We start from the raw sequence: 20,482 nt of genomic DNA, 5'->3' as shown, positions 1-20,482 counted from the left end.
TGGGGGGTGAAACAGCTCTTCGGTTAGATTTCATAAAAAGATCTACAAAGATGCTTAAGCAAATAGAAATGTTAGCAGATAATTGTAGAAACAAATTAGTTTATCATTTTGACTGTTCTCCCAACCTTCTCTTTTGGGGGAAGATTGTGGAGAAGGTAGCTGGGTTATAGCTTCAGAAAGTCCTGGAGGAAGCAGATTATCTGCACCATTTCACTGAGTTTCAGGACTGGGTACAGTACTGAGACTGGGGAAGGTCAAATAAATAAATAAATCCAACTGAGGAGTATGTGTGCTTTCTTTTCCTGTAGAACTGTCAACAGCAGTATAATTGGATCTTGTATGTTTTTCATTGTAGGCCAATGGAGGACAGCTTCCAGACAACAAAATAATTGCCAGTGAACTCAACTCCTTGCCAGAACTGAAAAAATACATGAAAAGGGTTATGCCTTTTGTAGCAATGATTAAGGTCAGCCTTTTGCTATTTATTGCTACCATTCTGCTTATAGGCTCGCTTCTTACATTTTATCAGACTCCTGGAAATTATGCAGAGATATGGAAGAAAATGTAAGTATGACACAGAATAGAATAGTGATGTGGAAATGCAACTTTTTTTTCCTTGGAAAATTCAGAGGGAGAAAAGAATGAACAGGATTTTAGAAGTTGTGTCCCATCAGAACTATTTCTGTTTTAGATTATTGTGTGTGTTTGTATGAGATGCTTTGATATAAATTGTATTTATTTAACAAATAACGCAAGGGAGCGAATTTATTTATTTATTTATTTAAACAAATAACTCAAGGCAGTGAATTTATTTATTTATTTATTTATTTAACAAATAACTCAAGGCAGCGAACATATCCAGTACACCTTTCTCCTCCTATTGTCCTCACAACAACAACCCTGTGAGGTGAGTTGGCCCAAGGTCATCCAGCTGGCTTTCATGCCTAAGGCAGGACTAGAATTCACAGTCTCCCGGTTTCTATTCCAGTTCCTTAACCAGTAGACCAAACTGGCTGTCTTTTAACTTCTTATATTGTGGTGAGGTATGGTTGCTGTCTTTGAGGGGCATATAGCAAAGATTCTTGCTTCTTTTGATCAGATTGAGATGCTGCAATTTGGAGCTTCTGGGACTTTTCTGATTGTTATGGATAACTTTTATCAGAGTAGTTTCACTGATTGCTAATAAACTTTGACAATTATGCTTATGCAATTTACTCTATTCTGACTTATGTTTTTAACCCAGCTCAGTTATATCAGTGTGTAACTCCTGATAAAAATTACCCATGTAGTTGGTGTGCAGCATCCTTAGTATCTTTCAACTTAATAGTGCGGAATGGGTGCTTGGCAAGATGGCAGAGTTTTGGATAGGGAGTATATTGATTTGAATAGAGGATTTCATTTCTTTTGGCTAAAGTTGTACTTTTTTCTTGAAGAGCCAGAACCATAGCTGGATCTGCAGTTGAAGAACCAGATTCTTAACTGTCTATGGAAGCCCAAGTAGTGGTGGTAGTCTCATTATTGCTATATAATTTGTATTGCTAAGTCAGCTTCAATCCTAACTAGAGAAATATCACCTGGCTATTGGTTATGACTGGCCTCGTTACATCCAGGTTAGGCTGTAAAATATTTCATGTAGGCTTGCCTTTGAAGACAAACCTCCAATCTTTTCTTTCCTTCAGGAGTTCCGAACATATTATTGATGTTTATTGCTAAATATATACAGTACTTTGTAATGGCATTTCAGTTAAATTAATTTTTATTTAACATTGTTTATATGTATTAGGACATACTAATATGTGTTGTGAAATACAACCTTTGGGGGTATAGGAAATACATACAGTAAAGGGTGAGCAGGTTGATGATTTAAAGTTGACAGGGCTGAATTTTTTCCATGGGGTTACTCGGCAGGACTTTTTGAAATTGCCTTACACTGCTGTTTTCAGCGGATTGCTTGCTTAAATGATGAAAGACCAGTTGCTGAATTTAGACTGCATGTTTCAGGGGGTGGGTAGAAGCAGGGATGTAGGTGATAGTACAGGTGGCTCTCCCCTGATAAATATCTTGTACTGACAGGTTCCTTAAGATTGTGCTTTGAAATATTACAGATGGATCTCAGTCAATCAATTAAATATTTAAGAATGTAAAACCTTATTTGTGGCTATAAGACCTTTTTCCTCTTTACTTAATCACAATTTGCTAAACAATTTGCTAATGTTTAATTTACTTCCAACTGGGAATATACTTGAATTCAAATAAGAATTCAGCCCAGGTAGGAAAAACAGTATCAGTTCAGCAAACTTTAAAAATTTGAAGTAAAATACTAAATTATATTAGTGGTTGCATTTTACTTGCTGTGTTCTTTGGATTGGAATTGTATTCTTATTGGAAAATACCTTATTCTGTCTGTGACTGCAGCAAGGATTTCCATTCTACTCTGCAGCTTCTGGTTGCAACACTGCATAATAGTCTGTCTTCTCAAAGAGAAAGATTCTGTGATGTTTTAATAACGGGGGAAAAACAATAAAATCTTTAGGCCACATTTATATTTTCTTCCTTCAGTATGAATTATCTGAAGTACATTAGAAATCTTAATAGATTTTTAGTGCATATGTTGAAAATATTCTGCAATAAAATTGTCTGTCACTTGATGAACACAGAGAGTAAAGTAAGGCTATGATAATATATTTCACAGCAAATATTAATTTTAATGAGTATTATGTGCTGCACACTTCAAAAAAAAAGGATAGGTTTTTATTTTTTGGGAATATAAGAAGGAACATTTCCCCCATTTGTGTAGAGGTTGGTTTGTTTCTCTTGGGGGAACATGTAAGCCCCATCTTATTGCAATCTTATTGCATTCTTTGACCAAGTGACAAAATTAGTGGACCAGAGGAATGCTGTGAATATAATTTTCTTGGACTTCAGTAAGACATTTGATAAAGAAGACCACAACCTACTATTTGATAAGGTAGAAAAATGTGGGTTAGACAGCATCACCACCAGATGGATTTGTAGCTGGCTGACCTGCCGTACTCAGCGTGTGGTCCTCAATGGAACCGCATCTACATGGAGGGAAGTGTGTAGTGGGGTGCCCCAGGGCTCTGTTCTGGGCCCAGTGCTCTTCAACAGCTCCATCAATGATTTGGATGAGGGGCTAGATGGGGAACTCATCAGATAAGCAGATGACACCAAGCTGGCAGGAATAGCCAACACTCCAGAAGATAGGCTTAAGATACAGAAGAATCTTGACAGACTTGAACATTGGACACTATCTAACAAAATGAAATTCAATGGTGAAAAAAGTAAGGCTCTACATTTAGGCAAGAAAAACCAAATGCACAGGTATAGTATAGGGTGTACCTTGTTCAATAGTAGTAACTGAGAGGGATCACTTAAATATGAGCCAGCAGTGTGCTGCAGCTGCCAACACAGTGCATTAACAGAGGGGTAGAATCAAGATCACATGAAGTGTTAATAGCACTTTACAATGCCTTGGTAAGGCCACAGTTGGAATACTGCATCCAGTTTTGGTCACCACGATGTGAAAAAAAAGTTGAGACTCTAGAAAGAGTATAGAGAAGAGCAACAAAGATGATTAGGGGACTGGAGGCTAAAACATACAAAGAATGGTTGCTGGAATTGGGTATGTCTAGTTTAATGAAAGGACGAGGGGGGACATGATAGCAGTGTTCCAATATCTCAGGGGTTGCCACAAACAAGAGGCAGTCAAGCTGTTCTCCAAAGCACCTGAAGGCAGGACAAGAAGCAGCGGATGGAAACTACCCAAAGAGAGAAGAAACCTAGAATTAAGAAGAACTAAGAAGAACTAAGAAGAAATCAGTGGAACAACCTTCCTCCAGAAGTTGTGAATGCTCCAACTCTGGAACAACCATTTGTCTGAAATGGTATAGGGCAGGGGTAGGCAACCTCGGCTCTTTTATGACTCATGGACTTCAACTCCCAGAATTCCTGAGTCAGCAGAGCTGACTCAGGAATTCTGGGAGTTGAAGTCCATGAGTCATAAAAGAGCCGAGGTTGCCTACCCCTGGTATAGGGTTTCCTGCCTAAGGAGGGGGTTGGTCTAGAAGACCTCCAAGGTCCCATCCAACTCTATTATTATTATTATTATTATTATTATTATTATTATTATTATTATTATTATTATTATTATTATTGTTGTTGTTGTTGTTGTTGTTGTTGTTGTTGTTATTGTTATTATTGTTATTATGGATCATCGCACAGTCAGCCAGATGTTCAGACTGGATTTGGCATTTTGCCTACCTATCGAGTCCTTACCAAGGACGTGGGGGCAAATGTGGACGATGTTGTTGTTGTGGTTGTGGTTGTTGTTGTTATTACTATTACTATTACTATTACTATTACTATTACTATTACTATTACTATTACTATTACTATTATTATTATTATTATTATTATTATTATTATTATTATTATTATTATTATTATTATTACACTAGATACACATTCTTTGTGAGGGTGAAGGTTCGTACTCCAAGCTTGAGGGTTGGTTTCCGAACATTTCGTTGCCAGACTAGGTAACACCTTCAGCGGAGTTAGGTGGTCAGTGTCAGTGTTCTGTTTATAAGGGTTTCATGTTGTAAGTAGGTGTTGTGATAGGTCAGTTGTGGGTGTGTGAAGTGAGGGTCTTGTGATGGGTCTTGTGATGGGGAGGTCATGTCAGGTGAGGGTCACTGGGAGGTGAAGTGGTTGGGGGGGCTTGCATGGGTTGGTTGAGAATCAGTGCCGTCTCTGGTTGGCTGTGTGGTTGATTTGAATTCTGAGGGTTTCGTGGTCTGATTGTAGGCCGATGTATCTGTTGATGGAATTGCTTATTGCAGGGGTCTTCACGCTTGGCCCTTTTATGACTTATGGACTTCAACTCCCAGAATTCCTGAGCAAGCATGGCTGGCTCCCAGAATTCTTATAACTGAAGCTTATAACACTGGCTGGCTCAGGAATTCTGGGAGTTGAAGTCCACAAGTCATAAAAGAGCCAAGTGTGAAGACCCCTGGCTTATTGAGTGCCAGACTTTGATGAAATCACAAGCATGGCGGGTGGTAGCATGGTCAATGATTCTGGTGTTGCTCCAACCAAATTGATGCTGTTCGGTGTCAGTGTGGGTAGAGATTTAAGGATTTGGGATTATGGCATTTGACTGCCAGCCGATGCTTGTGGATCGTGGTTTTTAATTGACATGCTGTTTGTCCCACGTAGAATTGATTGCAATTGTTACAGTTAATTTTGTAAATTACATTGTTTCTTTCATCCTTCTGTATCTTGTCTTTGGTTCTGGATAATTCCTGGCGGAGTGTGGCTGTGGGTTTGTGGGCTATTGCTGTTCCTAGGGTTTGGAGAATTCTGGCTGTCATTCCCAACACCCCTTTTGTGCATGGTAGGGTTAGTTTTTGTGTGGCGGTTCGCTGTGTGGTGCCTTGTGGTTTGGGTGCTGTGCGTCTGTGCTGTGTATTTCCCGGGATCAAATTCATACATGAAGAGGAAACAGAGAAAAGACTCCCATTTCTCGACATTGACCTAAGGAGATTAGACAACGGAGAACTGCAAACCTGTGTCTATTGCAAACCCACTCACACAGACCAGATCCTCAGCTTCACAAGCAACCATCCCACCGCACATAAAAGAAGCTGCATCCAGACCCTCTTCAGAAGGGCCAGGACACACTGCAGCACCACAGCATTAAGAAAAGCAGAAGAGAAATGACTGCTTGACGTCTTTTTCCGCAGCGGCTATCTGAAAAACTTTGCATTTAGACATACAGCACCCAAACCACAACGTCGCTACAGATATTTGCCACTACAGCACACAGTCTTTGTTTTCCTCAGTTCAGCAGTAATCAAATGGTATTTTCCTGCTGAAACACAAAGCTTTCAGGATAGGAGGAGAAGGATAACAGTGATTCCCCCCCACACACACACTCACACAATCAGTATTAGTTATTTTGGATTGGGAATTTGAGTTGCTGTTGCTTCACCACTATAATTATCTGCTTTCCCCTTGCCAAACACCTTGGTAGCAGCCATACTGCACCATTGATTATGCAGTATTCAGCTTCATTATTTTCTGACTTTATTGTCTTTATTGGGCACTTTTAAAGGAAGTATTAATTTTAGTCTGAATTGAGTAGGTATGTAGACTCATACCTCATTTGCCTTGGGACATTGTATTGCTTACTAATTCTCTTGCAGGGACAAAAAGGCTTGTTAGATAGTCACTGCATGTGCATTATGAGTTGGCAAAGAAAAAACAAAAAACCAAAACCACTATATAGCAAGACCTAGAGAAACTGGGGACTAATTCTTCGAGCCAGTCTTCAACACTGCAAAGCAATCTCTAAAAATTTAAATTCAGCAAGCTATTGGAGGGGAGGCAAAGGATACCTTATTAAAGTATATGAATCTCCTCATATGACTTCTGATCTGCAAGTTCTATTTACTTTCAAAATCTGTTCCTCAGAGATGTCTTTTTTATGTGCTTCCCAGAGTTGCTGGGGGTCAGGTGGCATGTACATTTAGTTAATTAAAAAGTAATAATAATAATAATAATAGAAATAGTTTTCTGTTTTAAAATATTTTTCTAACTGTATTTTTTAAATATTGAAAAGTATATTCAAGACAAAAACAAGTTACTTTTAAGAGCTTTCCAAATCGTGGCTGGAATTGGCAATCTTCTATAAACTGTAATAGCACTGTTGGGACTCATAGACCAGCTGGGAAGCCTACTAGAAAATTTTTATTTTATCAAAGGTTTGCTTGGCACTGATTCACTTTAAAACTTGTGCTTTTTACTGTTGGTAGGAAAATTTGGAGAAGAAGGGCTCCCGTGTGCTTAATCTGGAGCTGGAGTTTGATGAACAGGCTGTCCTGCAGGAGAATATAGTCTATTTGACAAATTCCTTAGAGGTGAGCATTTGCTATGAAACCTTAATGATATTCAGCTCTTGATAAGATTCAGTGTTGCTGGAAAATCTCCATATCATTGTCTTTCAATTTTGGTAATTAAGATGTGTGGACAACTCCCAGAATTCCCCAACCAGCCTGCTGGCTGTGGAATTCTGGGAGTTGAAGTCCACACATCTTAAAAGTTGCAAATGTGGAAAAATACTGCTCAATATCCTTTGACTGTTTATCTTCAATCCCTAGCTAGTGATACAAAGTCTATCAACAAGATGTATATGCGTGTGTGTATATACTGTACACATGGGTCTGTAAAAGAAAACTGTGCACATTTATCTTTCATTTTGAGTCACAACAATCCAACCTAGGGATATGCAGCTATTTAGACTGGAAGTGAAAAATTGGCTTCAAGCAGGTGGCTACCCTTGATGAATCCATGAGTTCCTCTTTAAAGAAGCCGCATCTTTTCCCAGACTTGTACGGTAGCTACTCATCCCAAGAAAATACACCTTTAAATTAAGATGAAACAGCAGTTGCAATCATTTTGTAACCTGCCAATGACTGTTTAATGCAGGGGTGTCAAACTCACAACGTCATGTGACGTGTCACGACATATCACACCTTTTTTGCCATTGCCGGCAATGGGGTGGGCGCGGTTTCGCTATGATGCATGTGACCTGCGAGCCGGCAGTTTGACACCCCTGGCTTAATGGAAGGATATGTTTTTCAGAGGCTGCATAACTACCTCATATCAAATTCAGGAAAAGATGTGACTTCTTTAAGAAGCCATTTGCATATGTACCAAGTGTGCTGTTGTCTCCTCTGAAGCACCTTTTTCATTTCTGATCTGAATAGCTGCCTAATCCAATCCTATATAATGTTGGCAAATGAGAAATATTTAGTGAAAGAATTCATCCAGAATTAGAGCCCTGAAGTCAATATTAACGATCTTTTATAAGTGAGACCAGAGTATAACAGTAACATGTTCCTTTCTTATTACCATCTGAATAGATGTATGCCTTACCTTATTGAGATTACTGTTTCCCCCCCCCCCCCAAGTTGAGAAAATTATTGGAAATTCTCAGCCTTTTTTGGGCAGTGTTTATTCCTTCTTTAATGTTAATGTATTTATCTCAATAACTAACGTCTGCATAAGTATTGGGGCTATACTATTTATTGTGAGGAAAAAAACTAGCCTTTTAAATGAGATTTGAACAGTTACTTTGAAGAAAAAATGGCTTTGATGTGTGGGAAAAAATAATGGAATGTTGGAATCTGTCTTGTGCAATAAGCACTAAAGCAATAAAACATCATATAACTTTGAAACTGCCAAACTTGCCTAAAGTGGAACATTTCCTGGCTCAGACCTCTGGACTTGAGATACATTTAAATCTGTAGAGAAAAAGAAGAGGGAGTCAGGCTATTCTCCAAAGCGCCTGAAGGCAGGACAAGAAGCAATGGATGGAAGCTAACCAAAGAGAGAAGCAACCTAGAACTAAGGAGAAACTTCCTGACAGTTAGAACAATTAACCAGTGGAACAACCTGCCTCCAGAAGCAGTGAATGCGCCAACACTGGAAGTTTTTAAGAAGAAACTAGACAGCCATTTGTCCGAAATGGTATAGGGTTTCCTGCCTGAGCAGGAGGTTGGACTAGATGACCTCCGAGGTCCCTTCCAACTTTATCATTATTATTATTATTATTATTATTATTATTATTATTATTATTATTATTATTATTATTATTATTATTATATAAAATCAATTTTTGTGATTAATTAATGAAATTGTTTGATACAATTGAACTTATTAATCTATTTGAACTATTTTTTTTTAAATTGTTTCCTCCGTTTTCTTCTAAAGCTGGAACATATAGAATTAAAATTTGCCTCTGAAGGAGATGAGAAAATTAAAGAAGACTGCTGCCCTGGAAAGCCATTCTGCATATTCAGAGTAGAAGTAAGTTTGGTTTTTCTTAGTTTCTTCTTTTATCCCTGCAGAAATGTTATCCCCAATGGTTTGTTGTATTCTAAACAAAGCAGTGAGAGCTTTTCGCTTACATTAGTCTTCATCAAACTTCCGCTTCCATCATTCCTGTATCTTACCCAGCTAAACCCTGGCAAGGCTGAGTGGCTTTGGGTTTAGGGTCTTCTGTAACTGGGGATTCATCATCTTTGTTACTGGATGGGGTTTCACTGCTCCAAACAGACTTAGTGCACATTCTGTGCTCCAGTAGTGCCCATTCTTGGGTTGGGAGGCTCTCTTGTCAGACACCCATGTCCTAGTCACCTCCTGAATAGACTATTGTAACGGTGTCTTCATGGGACTGCCCTTGAAGAATGTCTGGACATTCTTGGTAGGAGCAGTTATGTGCCTTGCAAAAACTGCAGATGTAACACCTCTGCTGCATAAGCTGCACTGTTTGCCAGTTTGCTTACACCAATTCAAGGTGCAGGAACATGTTGTAGACCAGTGTTTCTCAACCTTGACAATTTTAAGGCATGTGGACTTCAACTCCCAGAATTCCACAGCCAGCAATGCTGGCTGTGGAATTCTGGGAGTTGAAGTCCACATGCCTTAAAATTGTCAAGGTTGAGAAACACTGTTGTAGACCGTGTCACCTAAGGCGTTTCATCAGCTGGGACCTAGGAGGAAAGCCTTTTCTGCCATGGTCCCCGTTGTGGAATATCATTCCCCCTGAGGAGAAGCTGGCCTCAAACCTGTTGGCCTTCCAGAAAGCTCTTAAAAATGCTTCTATCAACTAAGTTTGGGAATCATATGACAGTAGAGCCTGCTAGTGTTGCAGCTATTCTGTTTTTTATTTTTATTTATCCTTTTTATGTAAATTGGTTGTCTTTAGTGTTTTTTTAAATATATTTTAATTCTGTGACTCTTTTTATACCCTTTTATCTCCCATGATTCTGAGATAAAAGGGTATACAAATGTGATAAATAATAATAAAATAAAATAAAATCCTAGCGCAGTGATGGCGAACCTTTTAGAGACCAAGTGCCCAAACTACAACCCAAAACCCACTTATGCATCGTCAGGTGCCGGTGGGTGTGGCCCATTAGGTGGGCGTGGCTGCGGTGGTAACAGTAGACTGGGTAGGACTAAAAAGTTCAATCAATCAATTCCAACTTTGCAAGATCTTTTTTTTCCTGGGAGAAGTTGAAATTGACTGATTGATTGAACCTTTTATTTTTTTTTTTGCACACGGCGGCGGAGGCCTAAAGCGAAAAGGTTTTATAAAACCCAGCTGAAGGCCTAGGATTGGGGCGACGGCGTGTGTGCCCACAGAGAGGGCTCTGAGTGCCGCCTCTGGCACCCGTGCCATAGGTTCGCCACCACTGTCCTAGCGGGAGTTGTAGGATCACAATCTGGAAGTCATCAGCTGAACTTACAGAACAGAACGTGCTTAGGAACATGATGATAGTAAGGCTAAGGCTGCTCCTGAGATTTACTTAAGTATCGGGTTTTGGTTATTATAGAACCTTAAGTTGCTGCTTCCTACTTAACATCCATAGAATTTACTACAAATCTCTGAGAACTGAGCCTCCCTTGAAAGATTCACCCCTTGAACTAAATGTTTCTCTTCTCCAAGCTACAATTGTGTCATTCTTTACTGAGATCGCTTTGTGTAGGGCTTGACAAATGATGGGCGAAGTGACTCTGGAGAGCACATCTATAGCGTATAAAGACTGGAAGATGAGACAGCTTATCTGTGCTCAATTATTGATGGTAATAGGGCATTAGGGCTCTTTCCCTCTCTTGCTATAATAATATTACTTTAATGTTTAATTTTAATTGTGAATGTGGTCTGGATAATAGCATTCCTAGAATAAAAAGGATACAAGTGACAACTTTAAGCATAACGAGGAGATTCAGATGCTTTCTGTGTTTATATATTATATCCCTACTCAACAGTAACTGGTTGCAGATCTGGCTTCTATCGCAATATTTAGTTTTGCTTTCTTCTGGAATATGGAATTACTGGATAGGTTTTAGATCAATTAACATATATAATTAAATATTTCACCTCATAATTTATAAAGTATATTGAATTGAAAATGCCGGAATATTACTGACTAGCACCAAACTCTAGCTCCTGTTTCAAGACATGGTGTAATATTATTGTGCGGGTAGAAAGGCCGAGCATTTGGCTGAATTAATTATCTTTTGGTGACAGCTTTGGTCAGGGCTGCTGAATTTCTTACATGTGCCTTATTTTTGAATTGGATACAGTGGCAGTTTCTCTTAATAAGAAAAGTGTGTGCGTCAATCAAATGGGCAAATTGAAGTGTTGAGTAGAGAGCCGTTTAGGAACCTGGAACTACAATCTGATGCATGTCAAAAGCTTGGGAATGATAGGAGCCCTGGCAGGAAATGTGACAACCCTCATTGAAAAAAAGGATGTTAATTTGCAGCTTGCAGTATGGGAAATAAAAACTTGTTAGAGAAATGAAAAGTGCAGCTTTTTTATTTATTGTACAAGTTATGTTTATGTACTATTATATACAATAACCTATTTTTTGTATCTCCTAGAGCCTATTTCTGTGTCATCAGTGTACTCTTCTCACATTCCTGTGATTTTCCTATTGTGTTTCATTTTGCTCTATTATTATAATTTTGAGTTCTCTCCCTGATATTCTGGTTTTCTTCTTTGCCCAAATGTCCAATTCCCAACAAGTCTTAATTACTACAGTTTTATCTTTCTTTCATTTTGTATTTTTGTAGTTGATTTTAGATTATTTTTTCCTCTTTTTGTTTGGCAGCAACTTCATGCAGCAGTTGATAATCTCTTTTGTATAGTAGCTTTAACCTATTTCCTTTGCCTACCAATTCATTCTGTTATCTGTATCCTATTTTCTATGTTAGCATCACTTATTTTTTTATCCATGTATCTGTTATATTATCCATATTGAGGTCCCCTCCACCGGTCTCCCTTGATTTGACTTTCTGTCATCTTGCTCTCCTCTTCTCATGATTTATCACAGCTGTGTGTTTTGTCATGGACATAACTCACTGATTCTGGTGTTAGCATCAACATTAGGGGTCCCTCCCCCCTTTGTCCCTTATCTGGTGCTGCTCTTTGCTGCTTTGGCTTCTGGTATGAAGGTCATATGCTAAAGGAGGGAAAGGGCAACTACCCTTTTTCTTCTACCTCAGTCTTTCTTCTCTAAACTTCTTTCCCTCTTGGGACCCAGTCCATCACTTCTAACCATCCTGTTCCTCTGGGTTACCTGTCAAGTCTCTTCCTTTCCACTATTCCTGATGTCACTCATTTCATTGTCTTTTTAAATACAATTTTATTAAAAGTTTTCATTTCAATTAAAATTAGAGCAAAAATTAATAGAAATTAAAATAGAGTAAGAAGGAAAAAAGAACAAGGAATAAAAGAGAAAGCTAAAGTGGAAAAAGAAAAAAACAATGGTGGAAAAAAAAGAAAAAAGAAAGAAAAAAGCTGCAAAGAGTTCCTTTGATTTTCTTTGCAGCAGTTAAGCAATTGTAAATTTATCTTTTTCTCTAAAGCATGGGTGTCCAACACTTTGGCTCGCTTGGACCACATTGAGTGAAAAGGAATTGTTTTCGGCTGCATACAAAATATATATGATGTAAAATCACATAATTAAAAGTTTATGATCCTGTGGGACCACATTACTAGCTGTCGGGCCACAGGTTGGACATGCCTGCTCTATAAAAAGAACTCTCTCCTTTTTATAATATATCTAATTGTGAAAATCATACATCGTAAGGGGTTTCCAGTCAACAGTTAAATGTAGATGTTGGCTTTAATCCAACAGATCATTTTGGCCATCTCAGCAAGTTCTATCATCTTTACCAACCATTTCTCTGTTGTAGGTATTGCCAGATCTTTCCATCTTTATCCATACAATAATCTTGTTGCTCTTATCAAAAGTTCCATGACGGTTTATCCATTAGTTCTGTAAAAGTGTAATGCAGAAAACATGGAAAATCTGACAACCGTGTCAGAAATGAGTGCGCATAACTTACAACAGCATGGAACAAATGGTTGTTCTTGTGTGGTAATGTAATGATCTGCTTTCTGCATCCAAGTGTACTAACCATTTTCTGAATTCCTAGTCATTTTGATGTTTTCTGAAATGATGAGAATTAGAGTCCAGTGTGTTATATACATCTGGGTTAGGCTTTGAATCTCCACTTAAGCCTGATGAATTTTGATCTAGTCACTATTCCGTCAAATTTCAGAAGTAAAACTAATCCTCACAAACATATGAGACATTTTAGTCTAATAAAGTTTTGGTATTTCCTTAAAGAAATGTTTGAATAAATTATTTTTAAAAATGTATATGTAGAATCTGAGCTTATCTGCTGCAGCTTAAATATTCAATTTGTTTAGCACAATTGGAAGCCAGCCTTATTGATAAGAGGAGATGCTAGGTATAAGCCTGTGTATCCTGAGTCTCTGTCCTCAGTTGACTTTGAAAAATTCATGGAGATTTTTTTTAAAAAAATTAAATTTCTTTACAGCCTGGTGTGCCTATCTGTCTAATAAACCCTCAACCAGCAAATGGCCACTTTTCTACAAAGATTGAAGTCAGGCAAGGAGATAGCCGAGATGCAATAATAAGACGCTTAGTGAAGATGAACAGAGGAATCAAAGGTAAGATGTGGATTCAGATTCAAGTTTTAATTTCAGACAGATTTTAGAATTTTTTTTAGAAGAAATAGAATAGTACTCTGTTCTCGGCAAGACTACAGCACTGTATCTAGATCTCTTGTCTAAGACCAGAACTGAGGCCCAATCCACTATGATCTGGGCTTGAAGGAGCTTGTGTTCTGAAACTTGGAGGAGCTGGTTTAAAAATTCCAGATGTGTAATTAGTACTAGGTGGCAAGTATTAACTCTATTTCCCTCAAAGCAATGGGCCATAATGTCTTGCAATCTTAAGGAATTGAAGCAAATGGACTTTCTTACTCAATAGCCAGAAGTGATACTCAGTGCTGTGGTGAAAAAGTATCTCTTTCTAGCTCGCCAGGAGGAAATTAAGTTAATAAAAGCCAAATACATTAAATTTAATGTATTTTTATTAGTGAAGATGAAATCGCTTTTGTAATTTTAGATTATACTAAAACAACGTTGTATTTTTCAAAAAGAAAATGCTTCCAAATCAGTGTTGTAACAAGAATTTTCTTCAACTTCTGACTATAGAGATTGCTTCATTACCATTACATTATTTTCCTTATTCTAAAGCTTAAATTTGGATACATGTGTCTAAATACAGACAAAAACTAAAATGCATGTTAACATCAGCAAGATTATCAAATGCTGCTAATCCGGGTAAAAAGATTAAGAAGGGTTTTTATAAAGTTGCTTTGGTTTAGGAAACCTCTGTGGAGAAAGAGGTGCAGTGGCAGATGGACAATGAAATTATGTGATGAGTGGTGAGGCAATATAGTGTAGTGGTTATGATGCTGGCCTAGCATGCAGAGATCCAGGTTCTAGTCCACCCTTAGCCACAGATGCTCACAGAGTGATTTGGGGCAAGTCAATCAGCTCATCCTACCTCACAGCCTTATGGTTTTGGGGAAAGATACGGGAGGGAGAAGTAAGTGTTTGACTCCTTGGGCTGCTGAACAAGAAGGAAAAATAGAAATCTAGCAAATAAACAATCAAATAAATATTTGTGGGGAGCATAATCATATTTTGCTGAAGCTGATAGCTATATGGACAAGAGATTGAGGTTGATATTGAGTGATTAATGCTTCCCCTTCCAAATTTCTAGTCCCAGGAAGGGAAAAGGAAAGTTCATGAACACTGTCTATGTATACCTCTCCTCTTTTACACTTTATTCCTGCAAATAATCTTTTCTAAGAACGCAGATGGTTAAACTTTATATTTTTAAGTTAATTCCACATTCTCCACCATAAATTGAATGTTTTGATTCTTACCATTAAGACCTTTCTTTGCAAGAATCGTAATTTTTTAGTTAAACTCACCAAAGTTTTGAGCCCGGAACTACAGTTGCTGGGCTGAAGTGAGTTGACAAAGCTTCTTTTAACAAGGAGATATTGTCCTGTTTGCTCTGTGGCTTTGCTGATCCCAGCAGTTATATCCAAATAGGAAATTATACCTAGGCCCAAACTTTCCATATCAGAAAGATAATTTATTTTCTTATCACTTCAGCTGCTTGTGTGTTTTGATCTTCGGGAAAGAGACAATTTTCATATTTCGATGTGAATCTGTTTTCTTGAAAAACAGCTGAGAGGGAAAAAAAAATACACAACTTGTCTTGCCAGGCAAAAACAGTACAACACATTTCAAACTTGGGCAGGCCAATTATGAGAGATCCACAACCCGACTGTTTTGAAGTGAATGAAAAGCCATTGAGACTAAATCCGTAATTCTTCTGAATGGTTGTTTCAGAAGATGTCACTCTTAGGCAGGCACTTAAAAAGATTGCCTGATGAAAGCAAGCTGTGAACTTAGGAAGACTAAAATAGCCGGCTCATTAGGAAAGTTCTGTTTAGCAATTCCCTGAGAAGTGGCTTGTAGCTTTTGAAAAGGTTTCTTTCTTCAAAAAGAAAAAAAGGCTATTGTACCTCATGACAAAAGAGATAACTTAGCTGCTTTTATTTAGAACACTTTCTAGTTTTATGGAAAGGATAGTATCAAATAGCCTATAATTGCCCCTTCCTTTCCCCTTCACAGTAGCATATAAAATGATATCGCTGGTAAAACCATTACTTGATTCTCCTCTCAGCTTCCCCTCTGCAACATATTTACTAGAAATGAAGAAATGAAATCATAAAAAAGGGAGGGAAGATTCTTACATATGACAGTGAGAGGCTTTTGTAAATGAGAGTCTTAGCCTCCAGAGAAATAGCTCCTTACGTTTTGTGATAGTTGCTGTTAGATTTTCCTAAAACAGTCTGAAATTCTTTGCCTGTAGCACATTACTATTTTTAAATGGGATAATTTTAAGGTGACCCCTTGACACTTTTTTTCACAAGGAAAATATTGGACAATTTAGCATTATTTCACCAAAATAGATACTTGCCATTAAGAATTCATTAAAGTAAAGCCATTTGGGATGGATTATGATCTAAAATCATAACAATGAAGAGAAGGGAGGGGCTTGGTGGAGGGGTTTGCTTATTTTTTGTTATTGTTATTGTCAACCCTGCACATGTGTATTCAGTGTAATTTCAAGTACATGCATATAGGTTTTTTTTCCTGGTTGTAATATACCAGGAAAAACAATATCATATAAGGTGATTTTTAAAGTCAGTTGTTGTAACAGGATTTGGACGTGTTTCACACCTTCTTTTTTGGAGGAACTTAATTAACCTCATAATGTTGGAAAGAGACATTTAAGCCACTACTCAGTTCACAACCCTTTATTGAATGGAGATAAAGATTTATCTAATTTATCTAATTAATAAAGCATTATTAATAATAATCAATTGTCTAATTAATTATATGACCTAATTATCTAATTAGATTATCTAATCTAATGTTCAGCCTCTGCATGAAAATATCTGGTGAAATGTATATTTACTGAAATAGAAGATTTGCCTGGTGAGAGTCAGTATAGGTCAGTGGTGGCGAACCTATGGCACGGGTGCCAGAGGTGGCACTCAGAGCCCTCTCTGTGGGCACGCGTGCCATCGCCCCAGTCCTAGGCCTTCAGCTGGGTTTTATAAAACCTTTTCGCTTTAGGCCTCCGCCGCCGTGTAGAAAAAAAAATGTTCAGTCAATCAGTCAATTTCAACTTCTCGCAGGAAAAAAAAGATCTTGCAAAGTTGGAATTGATTGATTGAACTTTTTACTCCCACCCAGTCTGCTGTTACCACCACAGCCACGCCCACCCAATGGGCCACACCCACCTGGCACCCGACGATGCATAAGTGGGTTTTGGGTTGCAGTTTGGGCACTCGGTCTCTAAAAGATTCGCCATCACTGGTATAGGTATTGTCAGAGAAAAGGAAATGTATATGTGACCATCAAGAACAAGAGAGAGATTCAAATGGGACAAAGATTAAGGAGTAGAGAGGGAATGTGTAGTTCTTTAGATTAGATTTTCCTGGCGTGTAGATTAGTTTCCATCTTCTTTCCACTAGGAGGTAAGTGAATCCATTGAGAATCATAAAATTAAAAGGAGTTGTTATTCAGGGCTTTGAATCCAATCTCCTGTGTAGGGCAGGAATTTAAATTAATGTATCCTCTGTGTTTGTCTACATTCTACTTGTACATATCCAGTGAAGGACAATCCATCACCTATCTGAGTAATTGCTTCCATTATCAAACTGCATTTATTGTTAGAAAATTTTTGCAAACAATATAGAACAAGTCTTGGCTTTCTTCTGTGTGACATCCATTCAGCTTTTTGAAAACTGCTATCATCTCTCTCCACACTCAAGGTTAAATATTGTAAACTCCTTCAATCTCTCTTCACGGGACTGAGTTTCTAGTCCTTTGATCATCCTCATAGCTTCTCTCTGAATCTATTCCAATTACTCTGAATCCTTTTTAATGTGCAGCGCCCAGAAGTTAAATGCGGTACTAGGATTGAACCAATCCCATGCAAAAGAAGTGGAACTATTTCCTCTATAATTCGGAAACTATGCTACATTGATTCAGCCTAATATTGATTTTTTTGTCCCAGCAACATCATATTGCTGATTTGTATTCAGTTTTGCAGGCAAAATCTTTTTTCACAAGTACTGTTATCAAGCTAATGGGTATTTGATTTTTAAGTGAAGGACCTTGCATTTCATTCTGTAAATTTCAGTTCATTCCTCTAATCTTTTAAAGACCATTTTGAAATCTATTTTTGTCCAAATTTAATATTACCTGGAAATTTATTAAGTTGGTCTCTCTATTTTTTTTATCCAAGTCATTAATAAAAACATAGCAAGATATTAGGAGAATGTCTTGTCAATGATACGCAGGTGACGCTTCTCAAGAGCTAGTCTTTCTCAGCAACCTGAGTGAGTAGCTGAGACTTCTTTGTGAAGACCCCATTTAAAATGGCAGCCAGTAAGCAAGGAGCACAATTTAAGAAGGTGAATCATCGCAGTGTAAAAAAGATGTTGAGACTCTAGAAAGAGTACAGAGAAGAGCAACAAAGATGATTAGGGGACTGGAGGCTAAAGCATATAAGGAACGGCTGCTGGAATTGGGGATGTCCAGTTTAATGAAGAGAAGGAAGAGGGGAGACATGGTAGCAGTGTTCCAATATCTCAGGGGCTGCCATAAAGAAGAGGGAGTCAAGCTATTTTCCAAAGCGCCTTAAGGCAGGACAAGAAGCAACGGGTGGAAACTGACCAAAGAGAGAAGCAACCTAGAACTAAGGAGAAACTTCCTGACAGTGAGAACAATTAACCAGTGGAACAACCTGCCTCCAGAAGCAGTGAATGCTCCAACACTGGAAGTTTTAAAGAAGAGACTGGACAGCCATTTGTCCGAAATGGTATAGGGTTTCCTGCCTGAGCAGGGGGTTGGACTAGATGACCTTCAAGGTTCCTTCCAACTTTACTACTACTACTACTACTACTACTACTACTACTACTACTACTACTACTACTACTACTACTACTATTTCTAATACATTGCATAAACAATAGCAGCAAAGATAATTTTGTTCTGTAAAAATGTTCTGTTGTGTTAACATACAAACCTTATTCAGTTAATTCATTCAACAACTTACTAAAATATCATTAAAATCTACATCATATTAAACATCATTAAAACAATTAAATATCCTTTGGGAATTCCCCAAATCCCTCATGGAATCAGTGCAATTTTATAATTGCTCCTGGAAGTTTAGATTGACAGAGATTCAGTGTATCTTAAGAGGGGTGGAATTGTGAGTGGAACTCTGCCTCTTCATGTAAACATGATTTGCAAGACTAATAGAACATTCAGGGAACTCAAAGCCTTCATACATCTCTGTCTGGATGGAAAAATGGGGGTTCTCCTCTAGGTGGTTCTGCTTGATGAGTCACATCTTTAATCAAACGGCGTGTGTACTCCACTCCTCCCTTGTCTTTTAATTAAGCCTTAGTTCTGAAGGGTTTCCCCATCCCTTAAAGCACGGGTGTCAAACTTGCCGCGTTACATGACGTATCACAACTTTTTTTTGCATTGCTGGAGCTGGGGTGGGCGTGGCCTCTGCATGATGCAACCGGCCTGCGGGCCAGCAGTTTGACACCCCTGCTTTAAAGCAATCGACCTGAAGATCAAAATGTAAGCCTCTATCAAGGCACTTCAGGAAGTTGGGCAGGCTACAGCAGCTTATACTGTTAAAATCATCCATCTTTGTTAACGTCTTTTGAATCAGCCTTTTTGTGATTTGCATACTAATGTTACCTCTCTTACAATTATGTCTTTAAATTCTTTTTCAGATCTTTCCAAAGTAAAATTAATGCGATTTGATGATCCTCTCCGGGGACCTCGACGTGTTCCTGTGCTTGGAAAGGAAGATGCTGAGAAGTCTCCTATTTTAGATCAAGCTGTCTTTCATATAGACCTGGGTCAAAAGCGGGTCCGACTCACTGAGAATGGACAGACAACAGATATTGGAGATACATTGGTTTACTTAGTTAATTAGATTTTGCAAGTGTTGGGTTAATCAGTGTTGAATCTTTAATCAACATGGATGCCTTTCAGATTCTTGTTAAATTTATGCTAACTTAACTTCAAGGGGAAAAATGTACATTTGCAAGGAGATCAATCTCGTGCAATTTTTAAATGTGGATACAATAAATCTATTTTCCTTGCCTGAGGTTTTTCTTGAGAATGTCCTTCTTACTTTTAGCCAAGGTACAGAGTTTTTTAAAATCATGTTTATGTAATTTGACACACGTGCAATATTGGCACTTAATAGCAATACTGGACTATTTATATATACTGGAAATACTGCTATGTCACAAGTTGGCCATCCTTTTGAGAGAAGGCGATCCCAGCAATTTGGTGTATGACACCTTTCAGAGCAGAAGAAGCAACAGGATGTTATTTAAAAACCTCCCTGGAGCTTTGCTTCCATTTGATGTTTTCATTTTGACAGTGCATGGATCAAGTGTTTCATGCAGTCAGCATACCATGAGGGGATGGAAGAAAATTAGAGCTCTATAGAATCAGATTTCACTGCAGTGAAATAGCCCTTTGTTTCCCTTTCTTGCACATTGTACCAGCCTTCTCCAGTTTGATGATCTCTCTATGTTTTGGGCTACCTTCTATTGATTTTAATTAAGATAGAAATAGCATTTAGACTTATATACCACTTAATAGTGCTTTTTACAGTCCTCTCTAAGCAGTTTATAGAGTCAGCATATGGCCCCCAACAATCTGGATCCTCATTTTATCAACCTCAGAAGGATGAAAGATTAAGTCAACCTTGAGCCGGTAAGAATCGGACTCTTGGAAGAATTAAAATGCAATACTACATTCTAACCACTGTGCCATCACAGCACACAAAGGTGAAATGGCCAGGGATATTGGGAGAAAATACTGATGTTTGCTTGAGAGGACTTCAGAATCATGAAATCCTTTCATGATGTATTT

General features: G+C 38.1%; 1 protein-coding gene across 1 annotated transcript in view; it reads left to right on the top strand.

Moving 5' to 3' along the window:
* Nucleotides 1-19,703, top strand: part of LARS (leucyl-tRNA synthetase) — a 57,647-nt gene extending 37,944 nt beyond the window's left edge. The window contains exons 28-32 of the mRNA XM_015821010.1: nucleotides 356-466; nucleotides 6,834-6,938; nucleotides 8,794-8,889; nucleotides 13,444-13,576; nucleotides 19,324-19,703. Coding sequence (XP_015676496.1) covers nucleotides 356-466; nucleotides 6,834-6,938; nucleotides 8,794-8,889; nucleotides 13,444-13,576; nucleotides 19,324-19,529 — 651 coding nt within the window. The 3' untranslated portion in view covers nucleotides 19,530-19,703. The remainder of the gene's footprint in view (nucleotides 1-355; nucleotides 467-6,833; nucleotides 6,939-8,793; nucleotides 8,890-13,443; nucleotides 13,577-19,323) is intronic.
* Nucleotides 19,704-20,482: the final 779 nt, after the last annotated feature.

Source organism: Protobothrops mucrosquamatus, unplaced genomic scaffold (assembly GCF_001527695.2).
Source record: "Protobothrops mucrosquamatus isolate PMUCROS unplaced genomic scaffold, P.Mucros_1.0 scaffold_159, whole genome shotgun sequence".
Classification (NCBI taxonomy): domain Eukaryota; kingdom Metazoa; phylum Chordata; class Lepidosauria; order Squamata; family Viperidae; genus Protobothrops; species Protobothrops mucrosquamatus.
This window is presented reverse-complemented; position numbering and strand designations above follow the sequence as displayed.